Genomic DNA, 18,235 nt, shown 5'->3' on the forward strand with positions numbered 1-18,235 from the left:
AAAAAAAAAAAAGGAGAAGTTTTTAATATTAAAAACTACAGAAAAACTTTTTTTTTTTTTTTTTTTTTTTTTTTTTAACTGATCTCTAATTTAGCTACATTTGTTCTGTATCTCATTCTGAAGCTGCTTATTTTGTTTTCTTTTGCCAGGAGTCTGAATCAGTAGCTGCGTTTCCATTGACCATATAAATGAGCAATTTAACATTTTGAAATAAATTAGCTTAATGGAAACACCAATTTTGAAAACGTTCTTTTTCAACCAGTTTTGGCAGTAGAACGAGGTGTGGGTTTTTTTTGTTTTTTTTTTCTTTTTTGGCTGTATCGAAATTGATTTAGCAGCGGAAACACATTTTTCACATCACACAAGTCATGATCAACACTGTTGCCACTTGCTCAAACCACGAAGAAGACGGCGACAGGAAGTAGTTGGAGGATAACGGCGCGGCATGGTTTTTATAGCATTAAACTTATTCATGTGTGACTTTAATTGCATTTATTTAATAGAAACACAGCAATTTCAGAATTGTGTTTAGAATATAAGTTTTTTGCATATTTGTAATGGAAACGCAGCTAGTGATGACTCGAGCAGAGCTAATCTAAAAAAAACCAAAAAAAATTCCAAAGTTGGATGATGTGGCAAAATTGTCTTTGAATAGTCCTGAATGTATTCCACTGTCCCTTAATTGATAAAGAAAAAAAGCACTTGCTTTTCGTAGTTGAGGGTTTTAACTTGATGTTTGAAGAATTTCAGATTAGCACATGCAGAGTTGTAAATGGCATGGTAACTATGGTAACTGTATGAAATGGTGAATCATGGGAGATGTGATTAAAAACAGAAACAAGGCAATTGATAAACATGTAGTAGAGGAAAAACATCTAATGCAAGACCTGTGAAATATCTTCAGTTGGTAAAATGTACAAGACCAATAAATGAGACTTAAAAATAGAGCAGAATCAGCTAAAGGAAAAATATTCTATAAAAACATACATTTGTTGAACCTTGAACTTACAAGAAGAAAAAAAAACAATCTAGCAAACAGTCTCACCACATCCATTTATTTATAACCTTCAACTGCTATAATTTTTGACAATGCATAACAAGCACTCTTAATTTTAGAAGAAATCTGAATTCAAACATTTGATAAAGTACTTTCTTTAGGCATGGAAATAATTAAGCTACAACAAAACACATTTAAAGAACTAACGTAAAACTTTAACCACGAGTCACGGCCTATTCTTTTGGCTTTTCCCTTCACAGAAGAAATGGGAAGTGTGCTTATACAGTAGTTGTGAACAAAATAGTGTATTTGGAAAAACTAAGTTCAAATCCTTATGGCAGCTTTTGCTTAGACAAAATGCCTTAAGAACACTGCTAGTTTAATTTAAAATTAATTCATGAAATAAAATGTATCACGGTTGTTTTTAGTATAGAATGTTAGGAAGAAGAAATATTTGGCTTAAAGCAATGTCTTCAGTTTTCTTTACAAACTACGATATTTGCTGTATGTTGTACTTTCTGATAAAAGCTTCATGTCTATGTTACCAGCTTCTGGCACCTGTGCACAGGTAGTCTATCCCAGAATGGTTCCACATTTGCAACTCTTGTCCCCCCCCCCACACACACACACACCTAGAAACAACAGGTGTGACGTCACCCCACAGATTCCCGGTCCAGACTGGTCCGGTCTCTCCATAACGTTGATCTTTCTTGTCTGAAACCAAGATTTTACTCATTTTCATTTGTTTATGTCAATGTCTGGATGAAACACCCATTTTCAGTGTGTTTCAATTTCGTCATAAACTAATACAACCTCTTCAAGTGTTTTGATGTATTCAAACTGTTTACATGAGAAGTAGGCCCAACACTATTTAAGAAAGACCCCAGAACTCTATGGGATGAATACTGACACAAGTAGCTTAGAGTTTAGCAATCAAAAGAAAAGTGGGCAGTTTGGTTCAAGAAAGACATTGACAACGAATTAACACCTTGGAATAAGAACACCAAAGGAGAGAAGAAGGCAAGTAAAGCCTATTTTCTTTCCATTTGCTTGTTATATTTGGAAAATCATTCATATGCAGATGAAAGCCTGATAATTTTCTAAACCTTCCTACCTGTGAACACCACCATAAACAACTTCTTCATAAAACCCAGACCAGAAAGCTGGAGCACCGTCTCACCGAGAACAAAGCAGCTAAACGGATCAGAACTTTCACGTCTGACACTTTCTCCATGTTACATCCTAAACAGCAACAGTGACACCTAGAGGTGACTTGACTGATCTGACTTACACTTTAAGATTACACTGAAGAAATTCCAGTTATCTCATACATACATCATACATTTCAAAGTTCACAATAAACTGAAAATGTTTCTGCAAAGCTCAGATTTTAAATATATAACCTACTAACAAAAATAATCAGAGATTGTAATGAAGTCTTTGGATGGATATACTGATGGATTTCCAGTGGAAAATTCTTAGTCATAATTCCTGTCTTGTTTCATGTCCTATCCAAAGCATTGGGTGACTGAGAACAGAACATGATGGGGATAAAGTCTGTAGTTATTAGTTTTCCAGACTTTCATTTTCCTTTAACACTTTATCCAGACCTGGGAAATACTGCGGTTCCACACTGAGGAACCCTCAACGCTCAGCAAAGGTTTCCTCTCACTTCTAGTTTATAGTTTGAATAATTTCTCAAAGTTCTATCAAGGTCTTTCGTTCCTATATTGGCCCGTTGGGACAACATACAACAAATCCTCTGGGATGAACTGTTGACTTCCCTCAGGCTCCATGAACCTACTCATAAAGAAGAAAAGCCCAATAAAGAGTCTCGATTGACTAAGTAACTGCTGGCAGCACGCGGTGCTGGATTTGCATCTGAATGAGGCAGCACCTTCAGGCCGGTGAGCAAACAATTATTATCACAACGTCATCATGCATGTAAAAACCTTTATCTGGCTCACTTACGTTTTGAAAGGCATTGTTTTAATCGCAAACGTATTCACACCCAGTCGCTTGTGAAAGTAGCAGTAACTTTCGCAAGTTACTGTTACAAGATTTAAATGGATGAAGGTGAGAGATGAACACAAAGGAAGAGCAAAATTGTTAGCTGGAAGGAAAAAATTCTTCCAAATAAAAATCTGAACGTTCTGGCAATCATCCTCACCCCCCACTGAGTCTTTCACTGCAATAGCTGCTGCCATTATTTTCAGGGATGTTTCCACCACGTTTGCCCATAAAGACAAAGCTTTTCTAAATACTTCACATTTGGTTAGATTGGATGAGAAATGTTTAATTTCAAATTTCAAGTCTTTCCACAAATAATGTTAAAAGAAACTTGACTTGAAATTGGGCATCTGTCTCTTTAAAAACTCCTGCTCTTTCTGAAACTCTGCCTTCAGGAAGACATCACAACATGGCTCCTCTATTAACGCTTTAACAATGTTTTTAGGAGCAGCTGCTGTAATGAGCTGAGCAGACGTGCAGTTCCACCAGGTGCTAATAGCTGCTGGCTAGTCTGAAGGAGCTGAGTGAAGTCGTCTTCGGGGCGGCGTTGTCTGAGAGGTGAAAACTCCACAGCTTGCAAACTTGCAGCTCTGAGGAGGAGCTTTGACCTCAAAGGCAGAGCTAGGTCCATCCAGGCATTTTGGTTGCCGTGGGAGATCAAGGGATTTCTCAATCATGCATGAAAATTTCAAGGCAACACTCCAGGTATGTTTTTGGCGAATAACTTTATAGCATGATGTAAATCTCAAAAAAGTTGGTTTTACATAGTACTGTCCCATTAATGCTCCTTTTGACAAACCTGTCGTTTTCAGTGGAAGACCTGGTCTTGGCAGTTTCTGCCATCCTGTCTCCAGTTTCAGATGATGGATTTGAACATCATCTGAAACTGTGAAATGTTCAAAGCTTTATGATCTGATCCGCTCTGAACTCTCTCCCGGACCTGCCTGCTGTTTGTTACCCAGTTATCACACAGACGGAACTTCTGGAGGTCTAATTTAGGGCTGCAATTTAAGAAAACAGAAACCGCTCAAGTTTTTTATGCATCAACTGATGCCGGGTGTCAAATGTAGAAAGGTTCGAGTCTCGGTGATTTTGCATGACACCGTGTGTTTTAAACCGGTCCGAAATGTCTCTGCAAGTCTTGCCAACGCTTCATGCGTGCGCGGCTCCCGGCTCATGAAGAGGCTTATGTGCGTTTCTGCGGGGAGGAGAAGGGAGCCAGACAGGCGACAGTGAACACGGTCTTGGCTTTAGGGCACAGGCTCGGGAGCCAATGAGAAGCAGACATCCACTCCTCTCTGTCCTGCCTGGCTTGGCTCAGCTCGGCGCGCCCTGTAATTAGGAGCTCTTGCTGGGTTGGGCGCCGCCCGCCACGGTGGACAGCCTGGCTGGCTGCTGTGTCAAGGGAGTTTGGGAACGCCAGCTCCACACTGACTGAGGGCAGCAGGAGTTTAGAGCGAACGGGCAACTCCAAAAGCGGCTGAAAAGATCGCTTTTAAAATGAACGGTCAATCGTCACCTGTCTTTGAGGAGAAGAAACCGTCCCTGCCCGGCGTGGCGGGGAGCTCCATCTCCACCAAGGACTCCCCCCCGACCCTGGCGGAGTCCTCCTCCGCCGACGCGGGCTTCTATGGCGGGCAGAGCGCGCTGCACGACTCGCAGGACTTTTACGCGGCGCAGCAGCCATACGGAACTCCGCACATGAACCCGTACACCTACCACCACCACCACCACTACAACCTGAACGGCATGGCGCCCAGCGGCGCGTACTCGGTGGGCAAGGCGGAATACCCGTACCCGCATGCGGCATACAGAGATCACGGAGCCTTCGGCAGGGAGGTGCAGACGGCGCTGCAAGAAGGTGGTGAGACTAAACTTCTGCTTCATCCAACTAAATGCGCTTCAGCGAGTTTTATATAACGCTTCCCCATCAGCTCTAGACGCGACTGAATCAAATCCATTCTTCCAAGTTGTTTCAAACTGAATATTTTTGATTAACATCTTTAAAGATTGTTGAGCAAAGTGACCATCATTTAACTTGTTAAATTCTTCAGTAAAAAAAAAAAAATATTTTACATGTTAAATTAACAATGTCAATTAACAATGTCAAATTAATTTAAAAAATGTAAATAAGTTGGTGTATAATTTTGAAGAAAACAAAAAGTTAAATTTAACTTTTCAGTAAGTCATGTCTTTTCTCCTGAATGTCTTTATTACAGTTTACACTTAGTTTTTTTTTTCATAGAAACTTCAAAGTGCGTAGAATCAGGAGTTATTTTGTTGTAGATATTTATTACTGAAGCAAAGTTAATTCTTTTTGTCTCTAAACGGAAGTGGTTTGTGATCTGCTGCTCTGTTGGCCTTGAGGTCTTCAGGAAACATTAAACCCTCTCTTTTAAAAAAAAATCTATCTTAATTTTTTAAGGTAAACAGCAGTTATATCTGTCAGTATAGGTTAAGTTTAGCTGCAGTTTAAATCAGTGAGATTTTATGAGATTGCAAGTTGTGAGGTAGCAGTGCAGTTTTCACAAGGCAGGATTACTGGGTTGATCAGAACGACGTGAAACAAGATTTTAGCAAAATTCAAAGGAAAACTAAGAATCCCAAGAGTTTTTTGTTTTAACATATAGGTCATAAAATGTGTTTTAAATGCTCTGTAGTCAGTGTAAACGTTTCAGTCCAGGTGTAATGAATCTGTGTTGTTGTTTTCATGCTTGTCTTATTCTAAAAGTGGCTCATAAAAAAAAAAAAAAAAAAACTCAAATTGCTCTTTTTTTCTGTTTTTCCAAATAAACTAATAGTTTAAAAAAAGCATCAATCTCAGTCACATGAAGAAATAGACCTATCCACATAGATTGGGCCGCTGCAAGTTTTTTAAATGTTGAACTTAAAACGATTGGAAAATCAGAGAGATTTGCTGTTTCCGGTGATCATGCTAGCTGCTAATACCAATAAAACAGCTCATTTAGTACATCGTGGATTTAAAGTTTGCAACAACACATTTGAGAAGAGAAGTTGATGTGGATAACTATCAGAAATATAAATAAGTGTTTTATATGTGCAGCAGCCATTTTGGATTTTGAACTTCGGGATGTGAGGAGACGTCGAACTCTTCAGCATGAAATCTGACTTAGGGAGCATTCCTAAAACTCAAAAAATGTTGACTTCTGAAAATGAATGCATTCCATTCATATGCAGAAGTTTCCATTCCTTTGTGCTGCGAATTAGACAAAGGAAACGTTCTGCTCTGACTAGGTCTAAACGTATAATACAGGGATCTCCTGTGCTTAAATGTAAAGTATTCACAATAAAATGCATAATAATAGTCAATATGTTGTTGGAGATTCTGCCTAATTAAAATGTCACGGCAGTAGTTATCAAAGGAAATTGTTTCCCATGAAAATCTGTTAAGTTTCTGCGTTTTTGTGTGCTGTAGTACGTTTATAATATCACCAGTGACGCATATCAACTGACACCCTGTAGCTTAGTTTGAGGCTCTTACTTTGAAACAAGAAAGGAAGTAGTTGTTGGATTGCTATGCATTGTTTAGGGTCTGTTCACAAACTGCTCATCAGATTATCTAAAAGTACAATTTAAAAAAAAATAGCAGAGAACTTGCCTCTTTCAAACTGATCATTTGGCAGTGCTTTGGAGGAATGATGAGAGACTGAAAAGATACAAGGGATTTCTAAGTGTTGTAATAAAACAACTTCTGGCTAACTGTTAGCATCAAAGTTATTGTCTGCGTACTACGCCATCCCGGAGGGCTATTTCCCAATTTGTGATGGAATTTGGTCTTCTACACTGAACAGAGATCTTTTAAAACAAAGTCTGAGAGTTATTCTATTTCATAAAAGTCATTCTGTTTCCTAAGTGTTTTCAGTTCCGTCGTGGGATTGAGGTCATCTTAAGGCTGCATTCACACAGCAGGGAAATGCTACCTGAAAACGATTTTTTTGCCCCCATATTCAAGTTTTTCGTGCCAGTCTGATCAGCCCAATTCCGATCTTTTCACCCTCCCCAAAAAATCTGATTTGTACCACTTCCACATGCGGCACTAAGTCGGGTTCATATCAAATAGTTTTTTAGGCATCTGAACAACAAGGCGTCACATTTTGTCCGACATTTATATCAGTCTACAACTGTATTCCACTGACCATACAGTCGCACAATTTGACATTTTGAAAATAAATTTGCTTAATGGAAATGCCAATTTTGTAAATTTTTTGTATGTATTTTTTTGATAAAAAGTTTTGACGCTGGGATGAAGAGGTTTTCGGCCATATCGAAATTGGTTTATATTGCAATGGGAACACATTTTCCACCTCACACGAGCGGCATGATCAACAGCCGGATGTTGCCACTGGCAGAAACTACAAAGTAGACAACAGGAAGTAGTTGGAGGATGATAGCGTAGCATGTTTTGTTGTTATTTATCTTGTGAACATACTTATTCATGTGTGATTTTAATCGTGTTTCTTATTAAATGGAATTGCCACATTTGCAAAATTGTGTTTTTGGACATTAGCACAATACAAAGTGTTTTACAGATTTGTAATGGAAACGCAGCTACTGACGAGACACATGCATCACAGTTCTGCACCAGTAGCCAGACGACTTACATCCACATGTAAACAATGGTTAAAAACTATAATTATAAAATTATGAAGTGCGTCACGTCCCAGTCCCACCACTCATGGCTCTGACTTTGCATCCAAACAGACTTCTCTTCAGAAGTTGCAGTCAACCCTTCTCAAAAGGCAATCGCTACTAGTCCTGTTACCTTTTTTTCTTCTGGTTAGAATCTTGTTACAATGTTGTTGGCTCCTGTTACTGAAAAACCTTAAAATCGATGCATTAACAATCTGTAAACAGTGTTATTTGTTTTTTATTCAGTGCATGTGTGTCGCTTTGGGATCGTAAACCGTTCTAACGTGAGTCACATTGTGGTTGTGTCGTTCAGTAGCACACAATTTTTAACTTTTGTTTTTGTTTTTGCATTTCTGCGAAAAAAAAAAACTGAATTAAGCATCAAAATCTGCTTTTTGAATGCAGCTTTATAACAAAACAAGCATCAATCTGTAACAGCTGGTTGAGTCAGACACAGACTGTATGGTTGCTGTGATTTTTGAAACCTGTACTTCTTAAAAACAGGGGGTTCTTAGTTTTCTCAAAGGTGCGGTTAAACTCTCACCTCACATACCAAGGTGAGCTGTCTTGTCTGTTGAGGTGAACGTTATCCAACATGGAAAAGTTTGATTGACAGCCCACCGTCCCACCCATTGTCTGCTCCATCCAAATGTACATCTAAATATGCCAAATTAGAGCTGCATCGTCTGCTTGTTAGCTAATTGAGGGTTAGTAGTTGCTTGTAGTTGATTGTTGATGCTGAGAGATCCGATAATTGGAGAGAGGATGACAGGCCAAGCCTGAGAGTGCTAGGTGATGTATTAATTAAACCATTTTATATCATTTAGTTCTTAGCCAGAGGCTTGAGACAGAAGACGCCACAAAACTAGTTCATGTCAACCAGAGACAGATTCAATGACTTAAACTGTAACATTGTACAAGAATCCATGTGTCTGGAGTCTAGATGTGCAGCTCTAACATCTAGACTCTGTAACATCAGAACAGCTAAAGACAGACTTACAGTAAACCAGCACCCACCAGTTTTACCACCTCTTCAACAAATCTGTTCCCAACAGACATCTAAGCTGCACTGCAGAGCATGAACTCAGCTTTCCCTCCAAAAGCTGTTTTTATTCACCTCTTCCTCAAGGTTTGCTGGGCACCTCGGCTCACAGGAGAAAGAAAAACAAACTAGATGAACTGGTGTTGTGTTTTTGGCATTCCAGTTGGGAGTTGACTCCTGGAACTGGCCCCGGGGGACTTTGGCCCACAGCCACGGCACGTCAGGTGTCACGGCATGTCAGCCAGCCTTGGCCTTTGAATCATCCACCGACGAAAAGTTCCTTATCACGCGAGGCTCGGGCGTCACGCCCAAACAAATAAATAAACAAACAACGATGCCAACGAGGAAGCCGTCCCCGTGTCTCATGCCGCGTATGTTCATGTGGACGGGAATCCAACATTGGCTCGAGGTCCAACATTTTAAAATTAATTTTGACTTTACAACATGTCGTAAAAAAGAAAAATAATGTTGCAGAATACTGCTGAGGATTCAGAGGTATTGTGTCATACAAAACGTTGGAATCATAAAAGCCAAACCTCTGTCAGGATCTTTTGCTTCAAAGCGTTCAGACTGGTTTGACGTTCAGGTTTTTCTGAAGGTCTCGTCTTTCACACCGGTTGTTTTTCGGTAGTTTTTTTTTGTTTTGTTTTTTTTAAGTGACTTTTATAGGTTACAGTTGAGTTTAATTAGACTATAAACTCAACTGGACCTACAAATATTCCAAAGCTTCTAATACGTGAAATACAATTTAGCAAACGACTAATTTTGATTTCAGAGAAAAGCTAAAGCATGCCTCTCAAAAAATGTTCCTGAAATGAATCTAAAGCTGAGATTTGCTCTGATTTTAGCTCACAGGATTACTCCCAGTAATCCCGGCGATTTATTACTCTAATGCCACTTTGAGGATTTCTGGGAAGTCTGCTTCAGGGGTGGGCGATATGGAATTTGAATTTTATCACAATATTTTTGTTGTAACAATAAAAATTATGATTAAAAACTATGTATTACTTCATGTTTTAGGTAACATTATGACTGTGAATGCGTGGCACAGCGCCACAAATATAAATACTCTTCTTGAAAAATATTCCCATTTGAAACACGCTTCAGAAAGCCTGTTACTGAACGCAGCATGATTTATAGCTGCACACAGTATCCAGATTTAATAATATGTTAGAATTAAGATAATTATTGATGCTCTTGCATGAACAGTGGAGAATATTGTAAAAATAACATTGTAGCTAACATTTTTATTTAACATTAATGATTGTGATTTACTAAGTCAATGATAAATCAAAATCCTTATCATGATTAGAAACGTTTCCCGATAAACGATATCGATACAATAACTGCCCACCGTTACTTTGCAGTGTAATATTCCTTTTTCATGCAAGACACTTTCCTCAATAATTACTATTTTAATATTTATTTAAGTATTCACGTTACCCTCCTATTTTTCATTTATGTGGGAATGTTTCTTTTCCTCTGAGCCTTCAGAACATTTTTCACAAGAAAACAAAAACACATAATCTCACCTAGCTGCTTTTATTTGAAATGGGAAAAAGCAAGCAGTACTAAAATATTGCAATGTGAATCATAATACAGTTGTAAACTTGTAATGTATATTTATTTATTTACTATTATTTTATTTCTGATGGGCAGACTTAGAAATAATGTTTAAGATTCAATGGCACCGGATGTTATGACTGGTTGTTCTGATCGTCCAGAGGAAGCAGCTTTATTAGTCAGGCTGTCTGCTCAGGTAGCTTGTCAGCAGTGTTTACCTCAGGAAGATTGATGACTGTTGCTGCTGCAGTTACCGCACCATGAACGTCTACATGTCAGGACCAAAGATACTTAGAAATGACCCAAATTGTCCCTCAGCTAACTGGCGGTGAACAGCAACATGTGGTAGCATGTGTGTCAGTGCTGAGTGAATTTAAAGAGTCAGAGAAAGCACTGGTTGTTCTGACACTAAAATCATTTTAACATGACTTTATACATCAGGACAGAACAGTTCAGCTGCTTTGCTAACATGCTGCTCGTAGCTTTGCTAACCGTAGCTTTAAACAGCCTTACCTTAATAAGACTGATGTTTTTTTTGTTGACTCATTAGTCTTTCTTGATGAAAGTGAAAACAAGTCAAATCTGAGCAGCGTATGTCAACAGGTGGGGGAGGGGTTATGTTTCAGACAATGGGAGAAAACACCAATGACTCCGGCACATTCTTTGACATAAAAAAAAAAAAAATCATGGAACGTCGTTGTCGCAATCTGAGAATCCAGAACTTTGCCGTCCCCAGGTCAGCTGAGAGACCATTGAATGGTACAACAACAAAAACGTTAGCCACTTTGCAGACGTGCCACTCCTAGCTTGCTAATTGTATGGGCTGTCTTCGCATCATTAAAAAGCCTTAAATTCATGTACGAAATATTAAGGTCTTAAGATTCTTTAAAAATGTAGGTTGGCCTTAAGTTTGTATGTTAATCGCAAGTCTTGTGTCGCGGCAGGACTGTTTAAAGTCGTTATATTCTCAGATACTCAGGATTTTTCTGTCAAGGAAAATACTGAGTCGTGTCCCAACATCTTCACTGCGTTCTGTGACACGAGGCGGTTCAGCCTACTAGTAACTAGCTGCAAATATACTCATGCTAGCTAACTAGCTAGCCTTTTGCGTTCATTATGGGTAAAGTGCAGATTTACCGCGTCTCAGCTGGGTGATGTTCGTTTTTGCCACTGGCTCACTTCTATTTCTAGGTGAATTCTCTGCAAAAAAAAAAAAAAAAACAACAAAAACTTAAGCTAGGCTCTTTGGGAGCTGATACTGGAGAGCATCATGTGCAGAATGAGAAGCTCAAAACTATGTTAAGAGCTACAAACAAACCCCAGAAATGTCAACTTTTGCTGTTCTTGGTTGGAATACAGCAGAATCCCCCAACCATCACCTATATTTATAGTTTTTATGGTCTTACATTTTATTTAAGGTGCTATGAAAACATTCTAAAAACACCCTCTTGTAGCCACAGCGTGAACATGACATGAGGGACAGGTGGCGCTCTCTTATTTTGTTTATTTTATTGTTTTTATTATCTTAGTCTGTTTTTTTTAAATCCTTTGAAATGTTAGAAATAAAACACTAGCTGTGCAGCAACTGGTGGGGGAGGGGCAGCAATGTTACTTGGTGCTAGTTACTTAGTCTAAACTGTAGCAGCGATGTGTTGGACAGTTTCTACTTTCAGTTTGAAATCAGAATCACATGTGAAGCAACAGGAAGTGACAATGTATAAAAAAGCAGCTGTTCTAAGAGTGCTGCACAGGCTTGACTTGTCTTTTACTGTCTCTTGTGTAAACTTCAATTTATAAGAATATAATTATTGTCTTATAAATATCATTAACCTGACATATTAGGGATTAAGATCGGCTTCCATCAGCATATTGAAATGCTGACTTTGAGCGGGGACTTGGTGTTGTCGTCTCCCGGTTAAGAGTTTCTTCCCAATCAAGCAGATAGATTGTTTTAATTCTGTAGGAATTTACTGAAGAATTTGTTTTTCATGGAACATTTGCTGCTGGAATACCAGAACAAATTGGGAGTGTTCTACACAGGCAGGCCTTCAGGCTACTGCAAAAGTACCTATAAATCTCTTTCTCCTTCCCCCAGTTGTGGGAAACTCTGAGACCAAATTATAAGTTCACAGTGCGGGAGGAATTTCTTTGAAAGTTCTGTGTTACAGAAGCCGCGGCTATTTTTGTGCCACAACTTCTCAACTTGGAGTCTTTGCTCCAGAGCACTCTTATGAAAACGTTATGTGACAAAGCAGGAGACGTAGGCCTACGGTTTATTTTTTTTGTCTTGTCTTCCTTCCCCCTTACCGGTGCAGTGAAAGAGGAACCAGACCTGGAAGTCCGGATGGTCAACGGGAAACCCAAGAAGGTCCGCAAACCACGCACCATCTACTCCAGCTACCAGCTGGCCGTGCTGCAGAGGAGATTCCAGTCGGCCCAGTACCTGGCCCTGCCGGAGCGGGCTGAGCTGGCTGCGCAACTGGGCCTCACCCAAACGCAGGTAAATGCTGCGAGTCAGCCACCGTGTTCTGTTCAGTTCTGTGTGGAAACAAAAGACGCTTCCGAGGAAAACGATGCAACGGCCAAACTGAAACTGTCTGTGAAACACCTGGTGATGTTTTTAACCTGGCAAGACATTCATGAAGGGATGGGAGTCATCTGTTAGCTGGAACTGTTCATTTAGACGAAGCAGTCACCATCTGATTCACTGAACAGCGCTCACAACGAACAAATTCAAAATTAATGTGTAGATGTAAAAATGATATTTGGTGAATGGTTTGAAGGGAAAATAATTTTAACTTACAGCTGCAGTATGTAACTTTTAAAAAAATTATATGTATGTCATAACAGTATTTTATGAGGTAGATGAAATGTGAAAAAAAAAATCAGTGCTAACTAGAAACGACCAGTCAGAGCCAGAAGGCGGGTCTTAGCGCTGTCAATCATCTCTCTTTATGGCGCTGCTCATCTCCCTCCTGCCTTCCTCTTTTGTTCTCTACTACACTGCAGCTAGCAGAGCCCGTCCTGAATGCTAAGGCTAGTTAGCATGGCCACTGATGATGGCAGTTAAACAGTTTTCCTGTAGTGGTTAGTTGTTTCTCCACCATTAACACATTGAGATTGATTGACAGTGCTAAGCCCCTCCCCCTCACTCTGATTGGCTGTTCTTCACCGGTAGTGGGGCATTGCTTCAGACAGCAATAGCAGCACAGGGAGGAAGTGAAGGAGATTGATCTTTTCACGGATTATCTGTCTCATGTTGTCTTGTCACAACATAGTGACAGATTAAACAAATAATAAAAAAAACAACATAATTTTTTAAAATAAAAATTACACACTGCTGCTTTCAGGTTTAGCTTGAGCTATTTTTATGCACAAATTTTGCTTTGAGTTCAAAGTAAAGTTGAGGTCTTTCAGCTGTTTTGTTGCAGCTAAACAGATGAAGCCTGCACTGTAAAAATTAAAGCTACAGTAGTTGAAATAATATTAAAATAATGACAAAAATATTATTATATGTCTTGTTTATATTTTTTATGTAAATAAGACATATCAAATCTACAATATAATATGTAAGATACAAAATGCAATGAAGGTTTCACAGCAGTTGATGGGTTATGTTCATTTGTTTATTGTTATCTGAAGTGGTAATCTTTACACCAATGATTTACTACCAGCCACCTCTGCAGGAGTGATAACTTGTGGTTTGTTTTATTGTGGCCGTTGTAGATCATTGTTCAGTGTTATCCTTGAGTGACTCTCACAAGCATATGAAATACCGTGATCAACTTTATTTATGTAGAATGCAACCAGTAGACACAGTAACTTACCTCTTTGGGTCATGATGCAGTCTCCACAGAGACACATGATGGTGGTAGCATCATGCTGAGGGGATGCTGTCTTCTCAAGGAAAGAGAAGCTAAACGGAGTAGAGCGGAAGATGTAGGTTGTTTGAAACTGTGAGATACCTGAGAGTGGAGAGGAGGTTCAGGTCACAAGCAAACTTTATGGATGGAGCTAAAAATAATCAGGAAGGTTCAGAGGTTATGTTTGAATTTGAAGGGCGCACAATACATCGGTGTTAACATCGGTATCGGCCGATGTTAGCCATTTTTTAAAATATTTCGGTTCCAGTCCGATAATTAAAACTGGGCCGATAATAACAAGTGATGTTTATTTCCATCTTGTTGCTGTTTGTGTTTATGGAAGGGCGTGGGGTTGGCCATGTGGTCATGTGATGCAGTGCAGGATTGCAATACTAATGATCTGGTCATTTTTCACAGTGTCAGAGGATAGGAAAATATATTTAATTCATGTCGTGTGTATAATGCTGATACATATTGGTTATTGGCTATAATAGAAGTAGTAATATCGGTTATCGGTATCAGCCCAAATTTTAATATCAGTGCATCCCTTATGAATTTGAATAAAAAAGGCACTTAACACAACTTACTTTGCTTTTTCCTACAGATTAGAGTGAAGTGTATCTGAAAAATCCTTATGATTTGTTTTGAAATATTCTCTTTTTCAGGTCAAGATCTGGTTCCAGAATCGACGCTCCAAATTCAAGAAGCTCTACAAGAATGGCGAGTTTCCGCTCGGAGACATGCCCTGTGAACATAGTCCAGATGCCAGCGACTCCATGGCCTGCAACTCTCCCCCGTCCCCAGCCGTGTGGGACAACGCCTCCGGCAACAGCAGCAACAACAACAACAACAGCAACACAAACGGCAGCAGCAACTGCATAAGCAGCATCAACGACACAAACGGCGGCAGCCTCAAGAACACCGCAATGCTGGATCCCGTCAGCAGGGGTCAGGGTCCGTATCAGCCCCCGATGAGCTCCTCTCCTGCTTACATGGAGGACTTTACACAGCACAACTGGTACCAGCAGCAAGGGGCGCATTTAGGCTTGGCGCAGTCAGGCCAGATACACCACACGCCGCCAACAGCGCCGTCAGACACACAGAGTATGCGAGCCATCTACTGAGCCACCAATCTGGACGCTCAACAGCTGAAAAACCAGACCTTTTGTTTGTTTTGTTTTCTCCTCATGAGAGGAATTTCAGTGATGCTGTAACCCCAAATAACCTGACAGAGAACAGACTCAAGCAATGACTGGTAGAAACTACAAATATATCAAAATTTCCTCCCAAGTCGGACTGATATTCTTGTGGGAGATCACATGGATTGAAGTGTTTTTGCACTGCTTGGTCTGATAATATTTTGTGAATTCTTTTTAAATATATATATATATATATTTGAAATTTCTCCGTATTTAACGTAAAAAAACTTTTAATTATTTGGTCATTCCATTAAATTATGTTCTGGATTCGTCCTCTGTCTGTTCCCTACTGAAACAACGTGCTACTGAAACTCACTGCTGGACTTTACCAAACATAAAGACTATCAAGGTAAACCTTTTTTTTATCAGTTAAAAAAAAGAACAGTTTGATGGACTCGTCTTTGTGTTAAACTGAGCTAAGACTCAAACTAAGATTTCCTTATTTATTTCTCATATATATTATCCTGTATAGAAACACTGCAATCAAATGTAAGTCATGTCACAATATTAAAGCCTTGTGTATTTAGGGAAAAGCGTCTCAGCTTCCAACTGAGACAGTAGCTCTGTTTCTAAATGTCAAGCAAATTTCAAGCAAACTTTTAAAACAAAGAAGAAGAAGGAAAATAAAAAAGAGTGTGTTTCCATTTACTGGTTCGGTGCGAATCAAAGTGTGATTTCGTCAGGTGCTGACTCTACGCATGGCTGCAGACCAGCATGGACTGGACATCTCAGAAAAACAGGAGAGTCCTCCCATCTGCGCTGAAGGTTTGGACAGGGAGAGTTTGTTACGCTGGAACTTATTCTGCAAACGTGTTTCCAAAATCGTTAATGGAAAACCGACTACTTACTCAATTACTTGTATTTGCTACAAAGTTGAATAAAAGGTGGAAAGGGAAACTACAACAAAAATCCCCATCAGCAACAGGTTGGGGAGGGGTTCCTGTACTCATGGTTCCTTTGTTGTTTTGACCTTGAACATTGACCAGGACTGATTGACCCAGTCTCCTCGTATCGGTGAACATCCACAACAGCAGCTTACGTTAGCATTGAAGCTAATTTTTAGCATCATAACACTGGGCTCCAATCGATGGGCAGACTGTGGCAGGCCTTGTTTAAATTTCTTCAGAAATGTTCTAATTTCTTCTATAATCCTGAGCCTTATATTACACTATTAACACTGCAGGGAGAAAAAGATTTTTTCTAACAATGTTTTTGGGTATAAAGTTAATTATGTCCTCCAACTCAGCTGAGGACATGTCCTGCTGGTGGTGACGGCCAAAGGGCAGGCGCAGAGGGAACAGGACTAAGTGATAACACCAAAACTGTATTTGTAAGGGACGGCTTGTTAACTCAAAGGCTCATTATAACAGAATATGAGTCATTCATTCAGCGTGTCAAAATGTCCTTTCCTGAGTCAACTTTAATTTCTTTTCGAAGCTGTCATGACATTTGGAATTTGTCCTTATCTGCTGCGGCAGTGCAGCCCTTCAGGGGAACTTTAAAATCACTCACCTGACACCTCACCTGGTGCTCCTCATGTCACCATCTCTCTTTCTCTGCCTTTCCGTTCACTCTGTGCTCTTCGATTCTCTCACCGAGAGCAAATCTTAACATAAGCGGTTTGATGTTCAAACAAAAGGGGCTGGAAAGTTTTCCATCAACCACCCAAACTTCCCCCTTCAGAGAAAAACATGAATTGGCTCAAGAAAATGATTCACAATGGACACAAACAGAAGAGTTCTCCTGAAGGATGAAGCAAACTGCATATAATATGGACCCACCTGGAACTGTGGAGATGCTCCTGTTAGCATGAGGAGAATAGATATGTTTGAATCTTTATTATTTAAACAAACTTAAAAAACCACTTGTCTTTATTTAAGTCATCTTGACTGAATTTCTAAACAAAGAAAGGGAACATGAAGACAACTGCTTTCTGTGGTTACATTTAACGGTAATTTGCCCCAAAGATGCTACGCTAGCCAGTCTTTTAGCCTGTACCAAACATACTGTAAAGTATTTCATGTAAATATGATGTTAATAAATTAAATAAGGAACACATTTGCACATTGATTCATTTCCTCTAAGCCCTGAATTAAAGTTTATAGTTATTTACTGTTTGTTTGTTTTTTGACAACATTTCACAGTAATTCCAACTAAGGAAAAACTCATGAATATACAAGTCATGTAATGGAGATAGTGGAAATGTAACCCATTAGGTTTTGTGCTTATTCCACTTTTGACAATTCTAATTTTCTGTCTGATGCAACTTGTTTCAACTTTGTTTAATCTCACCAGTTAACAACACATTTCAAATGTCAAAGTGAAACTTCTGGAGGGTGGAGGCATTGGTTTTCATTTCATTTTTTATTTTTTATTTGAAACTTTAGTGTAAGAACCATAAATTGCTGGATTTAGGGATTGAAATAAGTGGGACTTTTCAGATCAAAGCAACTGACAAAAGTCCTAAATGACCATCACCAGTGACAGCTGGTTAAATGGAAAACAAACAATGCAATGACAACTGAATGGTGAAAAATAAATAGAGAAGCTTAAAGCTTTAGAAAGAGTAGAAAAAATATCTAGAGAAAAATATCTAGTGTTAATCAGCTTTATAATGAAAAAACAAACAAACAATGAAATTCACTTTATTATATGTAAAGTGAGCAAAAACTAAAGTACTCATCCCAAAGCAAATGGATCATGGATTCATGGTGCTGCGTTAGCCGTTAGCATGTCCCCTTGAGCAATGGCTGTCACCATGTCTTCTCCAGTGTTTTCTTACATTTTTGAGTCTTCCTCTGTTTGGTTTCAGAGTCTACGAACGAGTCGTTGTCGTCGTCTTTCATCTCCCCCACACAGATAAAAGAAGACGACTTTTTTTATTATTCGATGTCGATGTGTCTTTTGTGTG

The 18,235-nt window shown here is 39.2% G+C and overlaps 1 protein-coding gene across 2 annotated transcripts; it reads left to right on the forward strand.

Moving 5' to 3' along the window:
* The first annotated feature begins 4,224 nt into the window (after positions 1–4,224).
* On the forward strand, positions 4,225–17,382 carry LOC106956274 (homeobox protein Dlx3b-like). Of its 2 annotated transcripts, none has more exons than XM_015047020.1 (3): positions 4,225–4,871; positions 12,578–12,762; positions 14,791–17,382. In XM_015047020.1, the coding sequence occupies exons 1-3, from the start codon at positions 4,508–4,510 to the stop codon at positions 15,247–15,249; spliced, it is 1,008 nt and encodes a 335-aa protein (XP_014902506.1). In that variant the 5' UTR covers positions 4,225–4,507; the 3' UTR covers positions 15,250–17,382. The 2 variants fall into 2 exon arrangements, with proteins under 2 accessions (XP_014902506.1, XP_014902507.1); XM_015047021.1 differs by having other exon boundaries at positions 4,227–4,868.
* The last annotated feature ends 853 nt before the right edge of the window (positions 17,383–18,235 follow it).

The sequence above is a fragment of the Poecilia latipinna genome, unplaced genomic scaffold (genome assembly GCF_001443285.1).
Source record: "Poecilia latipinna isolate Pla-1442-1.1 unplaced genomic scaffold, P_latipinna-1.0 Scaffold803, whole genome shotgun sequence".
In the NCBI taxonomy this organism is placed as follows: Eukaryota; Metazoa; Chordata; class Actinopteri; order Cyprinodontiformes; family Poeciliidae; genus Poecilia; species Poecilia latipinna.

What these genes read in the sequence shown, in the direction of transcription:
- LOC106956274 (XM_015047020.1), top strand. Translation starts at nt 4,508, where the DNA reads ATGAACGGTCAATCGTCACCTGTCTTTGAGGAGAAGAAACCGTCCCTG. An exon ending in GACGGCGCTGCAAGAAGGTG is followed by an intron (nt 4,872 to 12,577) that starts GTGAGACTAAAC and finishes TTACCGGTGCAG; the next exon opens with TGAAAGAGGAACCAGACCTG. An exon ending in TGGGCCTCACCCAAACGCAG is followed by an intron (nt 12,763 to 14,790) that starts GTAAATGCTGCG and finishes TCTCTTTTTCAG; the next exon opens with GTCAAGATCTGGTTCCAGAA.